This window comes from Anomaloglossus baeobatrachus, chromosome 7 (assembly GCF_048569485.1).
Source record: "Anomaloglossus baeobatrachus isolate aAnoBae1 chromosome 7, aAnoBae1.hap1, whole genome shotgun sequence".
NCBI lineage: Eukaryota > Metazoa > Chordata > Amphibia > Anura > Aromobatidae > Anomaloglossus > Anomaloglossus baeobatrachus.
This window is the reverse complement of record NC_134359.1, coordinates 154,777,651-154,791,272: the sequence shown is the minus strand read 5'-3', so window position 1 is coordinate 154,791,272 and position 13,622 is coordinate 154,777,651. Positions and strand designations below refer to the sequence as shown.

The 13,622-nt window shown below is 51.3% G+C and overlaps 1 protein-coding gene across 1 annotated transcript in view; it reads right to left on the bottom strand.

Annotated features, from left to right (window-relative positions):
• The window catches only part of COL5A2 (collagen type V alpha 2 chain), a 384,888-nt gene that overhangs the window by 147,247 nt on the left and 224,019 nt on the right, over positions 1 to 13,622 (bottom strand). Inside the window, exon 6 of the mRNA XM_075317769.1 lies at positions 802 to 855. Within this exon, the coding sequence (XP_075173884.1) occupies positions 802 to 855 (54 nt within the window). The remainder of the gene's footprint in view (positions 1 to 801; positions 856 to 13,622) is intronic.

The window sequence follows — 13,622 nt, the reverse complement described above, 5'->3', positions numbered from 1 at the left end:
TAAATTCTTAAACATATCTGAAAAAAGACTAAAGACAAAAATCAGCGTAATATCAAAGCCCTTATTTGTGTTACAATGATCAATGACAATTAAGTAATGGCATCCAGTAACATCACACGGAATTGTGTCCTCACTACTTCTCTGTGAGGCAGCACTGACATCCAGTGTTGATGAGAAGCAAATGCAAATGGATCCTGTCCACTATCGTTACTGCGGGAGGGAGTTATCACACCAAGAACTTAAGAACATGAAATCTCTAGGGCATGTTTTTTCCACAAAGAGAAATTGAAGAGTAATTAAACCATTATAAGGCTTTGTCATATTTAAGTGTCCTTATAATTACAAAAAGATTGATGGGAGTCCAGGTCCTAAGACCCCCATTGTTCAAATTCCCTTTCCGCATGAGATATGTGCAACTTGGGAGATAGGAACACACAACTCATGTCTGAGCGCGCACACAGACTGGAGAACGGATTTAGCAGGAAGCATAGGATAAGCAACTTATACTTTCTATTGAATCTGTACCCTGGAAATCAGCGTACTTGAAGGAAAGCTATACAAACATAGGGAGAACACACAACACTCCCTGCGCATGCTGTCCTTAGTTCGATATGAACCCTCAACACTAAACTACTGTGAGAAAAAACAAAATCTACAAAAATGGTAACACATTTCCATTTCATCAAGATTAAAAACAATATTGATATGTAAACTATTTTAGCATTAAATCTATATTCTTCCACAATTTTAGCTATAAACTGAAATTCTACAACACATCTATGATGATTAATGTTAACTTACAGGTTTTCCCTTTGGACCTCTTTCCCCTCTTGGTCCTTGGGAGCCTGGTGGACCCTGTTGAAAATGAAATCTCACTGTCATAAAATGCATTTGCTGTACACATACAATAAATACAACACAATAAAATATAATATATAGAGATTTGTAATAGTAATGCAATGATAATATCACACAAAACTTCTATTAATATGAATGTTTCTATGTAGCTCTGCGACGCCCTTGGACTATCAGGTTTTCAAAGGGTATTATACAATCTGCCCTCCCGTGCAATATCCACCTCCTTCTTGGTTATGGGTCCCCAACTACATGGTGTTGCCTACATCAGCTAATTAAATCCTAGGTACACTCTGCACCACACCCACCAGACACACCAGTGGACGGCCTGAGTGGAATAGGGTCGCGCACTTGGGGGGTTGGTTAGGGGAGGTCAGGAGTGTCAGGAGTAGAGGAGAAGTGTGCTGGAAGCGAAGGAGAGAGGAAGTCAGGAGCAGGGCTCCTAGGAAGCTATCTAGGTGTCAGACGCTGGTCTGGGCCTAGAGGAGCTGGACCGCCGGTCACTGGGGATCATGGCAAGGGGCATGTAACTGTCGAGGAGGACAGCCGGCGGCCTTGCACCATCACCGGGCTGGGACCAGGGCACAACAGGGTACGTGGACCCTAGATCAGGGAGTAGCTTCAGGCAACCTGACAATTTACCTGACGAGAATGGAGCCTTCAAGATCCACTCTCCACCTGCTCCAAAATTGGGGTACTAGCACAACGAGGGGAATAGGACTTTACACTCAAACGGTCCAGAAAATCCCAAGCTCCCACACTTAGCCATAGTGGGGAGCGGGACCCGGCAAGTTCCATACTACCGGGACCAAAAGAGAAGTACACTTAGTGCCAGGAGGCAGGCACAGATCACCAGGCAGCACCATTGCGGACGGGACCCGAACTAGCTCCCCTCAGCGGCAGCGCTATCCAGAACTTTGGTTTATCCAGTTGTCGGTGTCAGCTTAATGGGCTGAGTGAGTACACAAGTGACCCCTTCACTCCCCACGGCACTCCCCGAATACCATCACCGAGTACCAGGGTATTCCCCCCTACCCGTGGAGTGCTCTTAAACCTGGCTGCCCCATTCCATTACCCCCGGGTATTCCAACTGCAGCGGAGGTACTCCAAATTATCACATACCACGGGTGGCGTCACGAACTCTAACACAATTCCCTGTAAATACCCCCTTCATTTGAGTGGCCGCACGACCCCCGGGTCTGGAGACCCCTCGAGCCACCGCGGATCCGGATCCGAGCAGCCTGGCTGCTGACATGGGGGCGCCACAGATCTAGGGATCAAAGGGAACCTGTCAGCTGATTTATGCTTCACGAACCACAGTCAGCAGGAATCAGACACCGGTTTCATTACTGCTGACATATTTTACAGTGAGGCACTGTGGCGCTTCAGAGAGGATCTTCTTTATAACGGCAGACGGAGACGACATCTCCCAACGACTTCATGCTGCCATGGTCACCTAAATTAACATAGTCCACTGGCAGGTCCCCTTTAATCCTAATTTCTCTGAAGTCTAGAAAGATTTTCCCCATTATGCAATAATACCTTTTCTTATGCTGCCTCCTCTAAATCGATATGAAAAAGGCAGATATCTGGACTGGATGAACTAATGCAGGTTACAAGATTGCCATAAAGAGTCTGGTAATTTTGTCATGTCTTGCGATGCGCGAATCCGAACTGAAAAGTTCAGGGGTCCGAACATCTAGTGTCTGTGCACGGATCCGAACACGGACTTCTCAGAGAAGTCCATGTTACTGTTCGGGTACAGCCACCCGGATAAAACGTAAAAGAAAAATTATAAGGAAGAAAAATACCAGCCCCCAGCTGTCCGTTTTATCTTTGCTGGGTATCAAAATTGGGGGTGACTGCATGCTGGGTTTTTTAATTATTTATTTTAATAATTAAAAAAAATCCGAATGGAGTCCATTGCATTTTGATACACAGCCAAGATAACGCACGCAGCTGAGGACTGCAGCCTGTAGCCGTCTGCTTAATCTGCGCTGGGAATCAATATGTGGGAGACACTACGCCATTTTTTTCAAATTATTTATTTATTTTTTCACTCCACAGTCAATCGGCAGTCTGACTTCAACCAATCACAGACAATGTCACAGAAAGTCGGCAGAGGAAGCAGCGAATATGAATGAGAGCTAATGAGCGGACCTGAAAGTAGTGTGACAGCCGCATGAGAGACTCAGTAATCATAATTCTCCTGCTTTTCATCCCTCTAAGCCCTTACTAGCACCATTTTGCAGCACACATGTTCAGATCCTCATAGACTTAGATGGGGTTTGACGTCCAGGGTCATGTTCAGGTTCAAGTCAGGTCCCAAACTGGACTTCTTTTTTAAATCCGTCCAGACCACCGAACCCGGACATCTGCGGAGCCGCCCATCTCTAGTCATCTCATTTGTTAAGGTTAAAGATAATAAATAGTCTGTGGTGTGAACGTTGCATTTTGGAATAGGTTGTTGGGCTTGACGAGCTAAAGAAAGAATGTCCTGCCTCATTCAAATGCAATGGCCCTAAGCTTGGACACATAGCAAACAAGTGGAGATCACGTTATTTCCTGGCTGACTTCATACATCCAGCTGAATGACATGCTCCATGTGGATTATCTGCAGCTGCTCAGGATAATAGAAGTTTATGCAGATTTTAAAACTTTGGCACCAGTTTTTGACTTTCCAAGCTGTTTCATGTGTTCACTGTCTAATATTCTTTAAAATATCTCTTTCTTCTCCTGATCATTGTCATTTGGAAACCTTAACCATAATTTTATTTTTTTAAAGGAACTTATCTATATATATAATTGCCTTATTCTGTCTGTCTGTCTGTCTGTCTTGCTCCAAAATTCTGTCGTTACCATGACAAGCGTCTCATTGGCCGCTCGCCTCGCCTCGGCACCGCCCCCCCTGCACGGATTGGGCGCTCGCCCAGGCTCCCCCCCCCACGGATTGGCCTCTCACCCCTGCCCCCTGCACGCATTGGCAACTCGGCCACGCCTCACCCCCCCTCACGCATTGCACGCTTGTCCTGGCCCCGCCCCCCGCACGCATTCCCCGAACCGACGTGGAGCCCCGACTCCTAGGTGAGTGCTGTACCCCCGGGAGCCCACACCAGCGTACGCCGGCAACCCAGCCGACACCTACCCTTGCATTGCTGGGGTTGCCGGCGTACGCTGGTGTGGGCTCCCGTGCATGCGGGGGGGCGGGGTACGCTGGTAACCATGGTACACATCGGGTAATATTGTGTAGCATGGTTACCAGCATATGTCGGCTCCCTGCCCATTCAGATCGTTGGTCTCCTGCTGTCACACGCCGACGCGTGCTGCACAGCAGGAGACAAACAAATGACCCAGCACTGTCGCTTTGAATACTTACCTGATGTGTACCATGCTTACTAGCATACCCCGACTCCCGGCACACGTACCCTGATAACAATGATACAAATCAGGTAACTATGGAAACCGCTTTTCATAGTTGCCCCGCTCGGCCACGGCCCCGCTCGACCACGCCCCCCGCTCGGCCACACCCCCGCTCGGCTACTCCCCCGCTCGGCCACACCCCCCACACTCTTCCCCCTCAACCACGCCCCCACACTCTGCCCCGCTCGGCCACGCCCCCCACACTCTGCCGCGCTCGGCCACGCCTCCCCGCTCGGCCACGCCCCCACGCTCAGCCACGCCTCCCCTAGGTCACGCCCCACACACTCTGCCCCACTCGGCCACGCCCCCACACGCTCGGCCACCCCCCCACATGCTCGGCCACGCCTCCCCGCTCGGCCACGTCTGCCCCGCTCGGCCACGCCCCCACACACACATTGGGCACCTATACAACTCCCTCCAGGACTACTCCACCTATCATAAAATACAAAAAAGCAGTTTGCACTCTGATAATGCTAAAGTATGGAAACGATGAATATGTGAACATGGACCTGCATTACTGCTAAGGAAAATCTGAGAAAAATGAGATATTTAGCATATATAAATGGCCATTTGTATATTTGAAGGGGCAACTGGGCAGATATACAAATGGCCATGTTCAGTTATGCACCTGTTCACATGTCAGATCGAGGAGTGCAGTCAGTCTTTTTTGTCTACTCCACCTATCAGACACCTCTCCTCCAGGAATACTCTTCCTATTATACTCCCCTTCCCCAAGACTACTTCTCCTATTACCCTCCTCTCTCCCCAGGACTACTCCTCCTATTATACTCCTCACCTCCAGGACTACTGCTCCTATTATCTTCCTTTCACTCCAGGACTACTCCTCCTATTATACTCCTCACCTCCAGGACTACTGCTCCTATTATCCTCCTTTCACTCCAGGACTACTCCTCCTATTACACTCCTCACCTCCAGGACTACTTCTCCTATTATCCTCCTTTCACTCCAGGACTACTCCTCCTATTATACTCCTCACCCACAGGACTACTCCTCCTATTATCCTCCTCTCCCCCCAGGACTACTCCTCCTATTATACTCCTCACCTCCAGGACTACTCCTCCTATTATACTCCTCACCTCCAGGACTACTCCACCTATTATCCTCCTTTCTCCCCAGGACTACTTCTCCTATTATCCTGCTCTCCCCACAGGACTACTCCTCCTATTATCCTCCTCTCCCCCCAGGACTACTCCTCCTATTATCCTCCTCTCACCCCAGGACTACTCCTCCTATTAGACTCCTCTCCCCCCAGGACTACTCCTCCTATTAGACTCTTCACCCCCAGGACGACTACTACTATTATCCTCCTCTCCCCCCAGGAATACTCCTCCTATTAGACTCCTCTCCCCCCAGGACTACTCCTCCTATTAGACTCCTCACCCCCAGGACTACTCCTCCTTTTATCCTCCTCTCCCCCCAGGACTACTCCACCTATTATCCTCCTCTCCCCCCAGGACTACTCCTCCTATTATCCTCCTTTCTCCCCAGGACTACTCCTCCTATTATCCTGCTCTCCCCCCAGGACTACTCCTCCTATTATACTCCTCTCCCCCCAGGACTACTCCTATTATCCTCCTGAATACTTACCTGATGTGTACCATGCTTACTAACATACCCCGACTCCCGGCACACGTACACTGATAACAATGATACACATCAGGTAACTATGGAAACTGCTTTGCATAGTTGCCCCGCTCGGCCACGACCCGCCGCTCGGCCACGCCCCCACTCGGCCATGCCCCACACTCTGCCCTTTTAGCCACGCCCCCACACTCTTCCCCGCTCGGCCACACTCCCCACACTCTGTCGTGCTCGGCCATGCCTCCCCGCTCGGCCACGCCCCCACGCTCAGCCACGCCTCCCCTCGACCACCCCCCCCCCACACTCTGCCCCACTCGGCCACGCCCCCACACGCTCGGCCACGCCCTCACATGCTCGGCCACGCCTCCCCGCTCGGCCACGTCTGCCCCTCTCGGCCACGCCCCCCACACACATTGGGCACCTATACACCTCCCCCCAGGACTACTCCACCTATCAGACACCTCTCCTCCAGGACTACTCCTCCTATTATACTCCCCTTCCCCAAGACTACTTCTCCTATTATCCTACTCTCTCCCCAGGACTACTCCTCCTATTATCCTCCTCTCCCCCCAGGACTACTCCTCCTATTATACTCCTCACCTCCAGGACTACTTCTCCTATTATCCTCCTTTCACTCCAGGACTACTCCTCCTATTATACTCCTCACCCCCAGGACTACTCCTCCTATTATTCTCCTCTCCCCCCAGGACTACTCCTTTTATTATACTCCTCACCTCCAGGACTACTCCTCCTATTATACTCCTCACCTCCAGGACTACTCCACCTATTATCCTCCTTTCTCCCCAGGGCTACTCCTCCTATTATCCTCCTCTCCCCCCAGGACTACTCCACCTATTATCCTCCTTTCTCCCCAGGACTACTCCACCTATTATCCTCCTCTCTCTCCAGGACTACTCCTCCTATTATACTCCTCTCCCCCAGGACTACTCCTTCTATTATACTCCTCTCCCCCCAAAACTACTCCTCCTATTATCCTCCTCTCCCCCCAGGACTACTCCTCCTATTATCCTCCTCTCCCCCCAGGACTACTCCTCCAATTAGACTCCTTTCCCCCCAGGACTCCTCCTCCTATTAGACTACTCACTCCCAGGACGACTACTCCTATTATCCGCCTCTCCTGCAGGAATACTCCTCCTATTAGACTCCTCTCCCCCCAGGACTACTCCTCCTATTAGACTCCTCTCCCCCAGGACTACTCCTCCTTTTATCCTCCTCTCCCCCCAGGACTACTCCACCTATTATCCTCCTCTCCCCCCAGGACTACTTCACCTATTATCCTTCTCTCCCCCCAGGACTACTCCTCCTATTATCCTCCTTTCTCCCCAGAACTACTCCTCCTATTATCCTCCTCTCCCCCCAGGACTACTCCTCCTATTATTCTTCTCCCCCCCCCAGGAATACTCCTCCTATTAGACTCCTCTCCCCCCTGGACTACTCCTCCTATTAGACTCCTCACCCCCAGGACTACTCCTCCTATTATACTCCTCTCCCCCAGGACTACTCCTCCTATTATACTCCTCTCCCCCAGGACTACTCCTCCTATTATCCTCCTCTCCCCCCAGGACTCCTCCTCTTATCCTCCTCTCCCCCAGGACTACTCCACATATTATTATCCTCCTCTCCCCCCAGGACTACTCCTCCTATTATCCTCCTTTCTCCCCAGGACTTCTCCTCCTATTATCCTGCTCTCCTAACAGGACTACTCCTCCTATTATCCTCCTCTCCCCCCAGGACTACTCCTCCTATTAGACTCCTTTCCCCCTAGGTCTACTCCTCCTATTATCCTCCTTTCTCCCCAGGATGACTACTCCTATTATCCTCCTCTCCCCCAGGACTACTCCTCCTATTATACTCCTCTCCCCCCAGGACTACTTCTATTATACTCCTCTCACCCCAGGACTACTCCTCCTATTATCCTCCTTTCTCCCCAGGACTACTCCTCCTATTATCCTCCTCTCCCCCCCAGGAATACTCCTCCTATTAGACTCCTCTCCCCCGAGGAATACTCCTCCTATTATCCTCCTCTCCCCCCAGGACTACTCCTTTTATTATCCTCCTCTCCCCCCAGGACTACTACTCCTATTATCCTGCTCTCTCCCCAGGACTACTCCTCCTATTATACTCCTCACCTCCAGGACTACTACTTCTATTATACTCCTCTCCCCCCAGGAATACTCCTCCTATTATCCTGCTCTTCCCACAGGACTACTACTCCTATTATCGTCCTCTCCCCCCAGGAATACTCCTCCTATTAGACTCCTCTCCCCCCAGGACTACTCCTCCTATTAGACTCCTCACCCCCAGGACGACTACTCCTATTATCCTCCACTCCCCCCAGGAATACTCCTCCTATTAGATTCCTCTCCCCCCAGGACTACTCCTCCTATTAGACTCCTCACCCCCAGGACTCCTCCTCCTATTATCCTCCTCTCCCCCCAGGACTACTCCACCTATTATCCTCCTCTCCCCCCAGGACTACTCCTCCTATTATCCTCCTTTCTCCCCAGGACTACTCCTCCTATTATCCTGCTCTCCCCCCAGGACTACTCCTCCTATTATCCTCCTTTCTCCCCAGGACTACTCCTCTTATTATCCTCCTCTCCCCCCAGGACTACTCCTCCTATTATTCTTCCCCCCCCAGGAATACTCCTCCAATTAGACTCCTCTCCCCCAAGGACTCCTCCTCCTATTAGACTCCTCACCCCCAGGACTACTCCTCCTATTATCCTCCTCTCCCCCCAGGAATACTCCTCCTATTTTACTCCTCACCTCCAGGACTACTCCTCCTATTATCCTCCTCTTTCCCCAGGACTGCTCCTCCTATTATACTCCTCACCTCCAGGACTGCTCCTCCTATTATACTCCTCTCCCCCAGGACTACTCCTCCTATTATACTCCTCTCCTCCCAGGACTCCTCCTCCTATTATCCTGCTCTCCCCACAGGACTACTGCTCCTATTATACTCCTCTCCCCCAGGACTACTACTCCTATTATACTCCTCTCCCCCCAGGACTCCTCCTCCAATTATCCTGCTCTCCCCCAGGACTACTCCTCCTATTATACTCCTCCCCCCAGGACTACTCCTCCTATTATCTTCCTCTCTCCCCAGGACTACTCCTCCTATTATACTCCTCACCCCCAGGACTACTCCTCCTATTATCATCCTCTCCCCCCAGGACTACTCCCCCTATTATACTCCTCTCCCCACAGGACTACTCCTCCTATTATACTCCTCTCCCCCAGGACTACTCCTCCTATTATACTCCTCTCCCCCCAGGACTCCTCCTCCTATTATCCTGCTCTCCCCCAGGACTACTCCTCCTATTATACTCCTCTCCCCCAGGACTACTCCTCCTATGATCCTCCTCCCCCCAGGACTACTCCTCCTATTATCTTCCTCTCTCCCCAGGACTACTCCTCCTATTATCCTCCTCTCCCCCAGGACTACTCCCCCTATTATACTCCTCTTCCCCCAGGATTACTCCTCCTATTATACTCCTCTCCCCACAGGACTACTCCTCCTATTATACTCCTCTCCCCCAGGACTCCTCCTCCTATTATCCTCCTCTCCCCCCAGGACTATTTCTCCTATTATCCTCCTCTCCCCCCAGGACTATTCCTACTATTATACTCCACTCCCTCTAGGACTACTCCTCCAACACACACACACTGCACAAAACATACCTCCCCCCAACACACACACACCCACACAAACCGTGCAACACATACAGCACCACACACACACACAATGCTGCAGACACACAGCGCTCCACAAACAACACAACACACACAACGCAACACACAGCACCACACACACAAAGCACCACACACACAACGCTGCAGACACACAGCGCTCTACAAACAATGCAACACACACAACGCAACACACAGCACCACACACACAGACACAACGCTGCAGACACACAGCGCTCTACAAACAACGCACCACGCAAACAACACCGCTCTCACACACACCCACACCCAGACAACACCCAGAACATTTACAGCCCCTACACAAATACTTGGCAACTACAGACATCTATATATATAACAAAAATCATACATTAACTACACAGTAAATTCTAGAATACCCGATGCGTTAGAATCGGGCCACCTTCTATATATATAATTGCCTTATTCTGTCTGTCTGTCTGTCTTGCTCCAAAATTGTGTCACCGTGACAGTGTCACCGTGACAGTGTCTTTACAGTAACAACCGTTGGATTGGCTGCTGGGCTCGGCCTGGCCCCGCCCCTCCACATGGATTGGCTGCTCGGCTCGGCCTGGCCCTGCCCCTCGCATGGATTAATCATTTGGCCAGGCCCGCCCCCCGCACGCGATGCCCGCTAGGCCACGCCCCCGCACGTGATGCCCGCTAGGCCATGCCCCCCGCATGCGATGCCCGCTAGGCCACGTTCCCTCACACTATGCTTGCTAGGCCATGCCCCCTCACACTGTGCCCGCTAGGCCACGCCCCCTCACACTATGTCCGCTCGGCCACGCCCCCTCACACTATGCCCGCTCGGCCACGCCCCCTCACACTATGTCCGCTCGGCCACGCCCCCTCGCACTATGTCCGCTTGGCCACGCCCCCCTCACACTATGCCCGCTCGGCCACGCCCTTCGCACACGTTGGGCACCTGTACACCTCCCCCCAGGACAACTCCTCCCATTATACTCCTCTTTCCCCAGGACTACTCCTCCCATTATAGTCCTATTATAATCCTCCTATTATACTCCTCTCTGAGGGATTTGGAGCATGGGGGATGGAGCACGATGGGGAGTGCAGCATGGGGGATGGAGCACGATGGGGGGTGCCGCATGGGGGATGAAGCACGATGGGGGGTGCGCAGAATGGGGGGATGAAACACGATGGGGGGTGCGCAGCATGGGGGATGGAGCATGATGGGGGGTGCAACATGGGGGATGGAGCATGATGGGGAGTGCAGCATGGGGGATGGAGCACGATGGGGGGTGCAGCATGGGGGATGGAGCACGATGGGGGGTGCCCAGAATGGGGGGATGAAACACGATGGGGGGTGTGCAGCATGGGGGATGGAGCACGATGGGGAGTGTAGCATGGGGGATGGAGCACGATGCGGGGTGCAGCATGGGGGATGGAGCACGATGGGGGGTGCAGCATGGGGGATGGAGCACGATGGGGGGTGCAGCATGGGGGATGGAGCACGATGGGGGGGTGCAGCATGGGGGGTGGACCACGATGGGGGGTGCCCAGAATGGGGGGATGAAACACGATGGGGGGTGCGCAGCATGGGGGATGGAGCACGATGGGAGGTGCGCAGCATGGGGGATGGAGCACGATGGGGGGTGCAGCATGGGGGATGGAGCACGATGGGGGGTGCGCAGCATGGGGGATGGAGCACGATGGGGGGTGCGCAGCATGGGGGATGGAGCACGATGGGGGGTGCGCAGCATGGGGGATGGAGCACGATGGGGAGTGTGCAGCATGGGGGAATGAGAACGATGGGGGGTGTGCAGCATGGGGGAAGGAGAACGATGGGGGGTGCAGCATGGGGGTGGACCACAATGGGGGGTGCACACCTCCCCCCAAAACACACACCGCCACAGACGCACCGCAGAACACACCACACACACTGGGAACCACAAACACCGCCCTACACAGACACCCACACACACACAGACAACGCCGCACACACACACAACACACAAACACCGCGGCACACACAAATATATGCACATACATTGCCCAAAACATACCTCCCCCCAAAACACACACACGCACCCCACACACACACACACACACATGACTACACACACACACACACACACCCACACAAACCGTGCAACACACACAGCACCACACACACACAACGCTACAGACACACAGCGCTCCACAAACAATGCAACACACAACGCAACACACATACAACACCGCTCTCACCCCCCCCCCACCCAGACAACACCCAGAACATTTACAGCGCCCTACACAAACACTTGGCAACTACACACAACAACATCTATATATAACAAAAATTATACATTAACTACACAATACGTAAATTCTAGAATACCCGATGCGTAGAATCGGGCCACCTTCTAGTCTTCTATAAATGAATTAGGACAGAATGTAATATGATGCACTTGGTCATCTAGAATCACCGCACTCCATGCATCATCTAATCATCATGTCTATCTTGTCTACTCTTCCCACAGGTATGCTTGAGCTACTACTCTGCTTTCCCCCCATCTAACCTCCCCTGCCTCTGCTGCTTGTATCCATCTGGTATGCTTCAACTACTAATCAACTTTCCCAACATCTGATATCCCTTGTCTCTGCTGCATGTATTCATCTTTTAGACTTGTAACTCGCCACTCCACTAACCCCTCCTGACTTTTCTTTATGACCCACATGTTTATTCTGCCTATGGTATCCAGCATCTGGCTCAGCTTTGATCAAGTGACAAAGATGAGTCCAGGCCCCTCCCCTCTGCTTCACACATGAATGCACTTCTAAGCATATATAGTGAGCATCTTGGCTGTATAGACTGTCTGTACTTTATCATTTAAGTGTACTGCAATGAATTAGACCAAGAAGGTAACTGAAGGTAACTGGATACATAGTCACGGTAAACACATTTTTTGTTTCTTTCCACTATCACCCCTAAAATCCTTCACTTCCTATTAACCACCCTAATACCTACCTAGCAATGATCTGGTTTCTCCCTACATCCATCTCAGCTTCTGCCTAAATATGTTCCTCAAAAGCCTCTGTCTCCAGACACATATAGCCATCCTATGCCCTCTCCTGCTCCCACCTACTCACACTCTATCTGCTTCTCACTGTTGGTGATATCTCTCCAAAACCTGGCCCTTCTCACCACATCAGAGCTTCACTCTGTCCACATCTACTTCCCCTTCAACCTCCAATTAGCTGTCATTTACTGCCCCTCAGGGCCAGCCACCATCTTATTTGACCACTTTACTACCTGGCTACTTCATTTTTTTTCTGTTGACATTCCCACTAGCATCATGGGTGACTGCAACATCCCCATTTACACTTCCCTTTCAGCTGTCTTTAAACTTTGTCCACAATCCCCACAGTACCTCCTCATAACTATTCATCCTTCTTCCTCCAAAACCAGCTTCTCTACCATTACCTAGGATAAACTTTCTTCTCTACTCTCCAGATCACATCTCACCACCTGTGCACTTGACTCGATCCTGTCCTACCTTATAGCAAGCTTCACCACAGTCTTCATCCCAACCCTAACCCATCTCTTCAACTTATCACTAACAACTGATGTTTTCCCCTCATGCTTTAAACATGCCTCTATTACACTCATCTTCATAAAGCCCTCCTTTGAAACATCCTCTGTGTCTAGCTATCGCCCTATATCACTTCTCCCCTAGGCCTCAAAACTACTGGAACAGCATGTCCACCTTGAACTGCCCTCCCACCTCTCCTCCTACTCCCTCTTTTACATGTTACAAACTGGCTTCCGACTGCATAATGCAACTGAAGCTGCACTAATTAAAGTCACCGATGATGTATTAACCTCCAAAGTCAAGCAACACAACTCTGTCTTCCTCTTCCTGAACCTGTCCACTGCCTTCAACACAGTGGACCATTCCTTCCTACTACAGATTCTCTCATTTCTTGTCATCACAGATTTGGCCCTATCTTGGATCTCTTCATACCTAATCAACCACTCAGCATCTCCCACTCTCATACTAACCCCATAT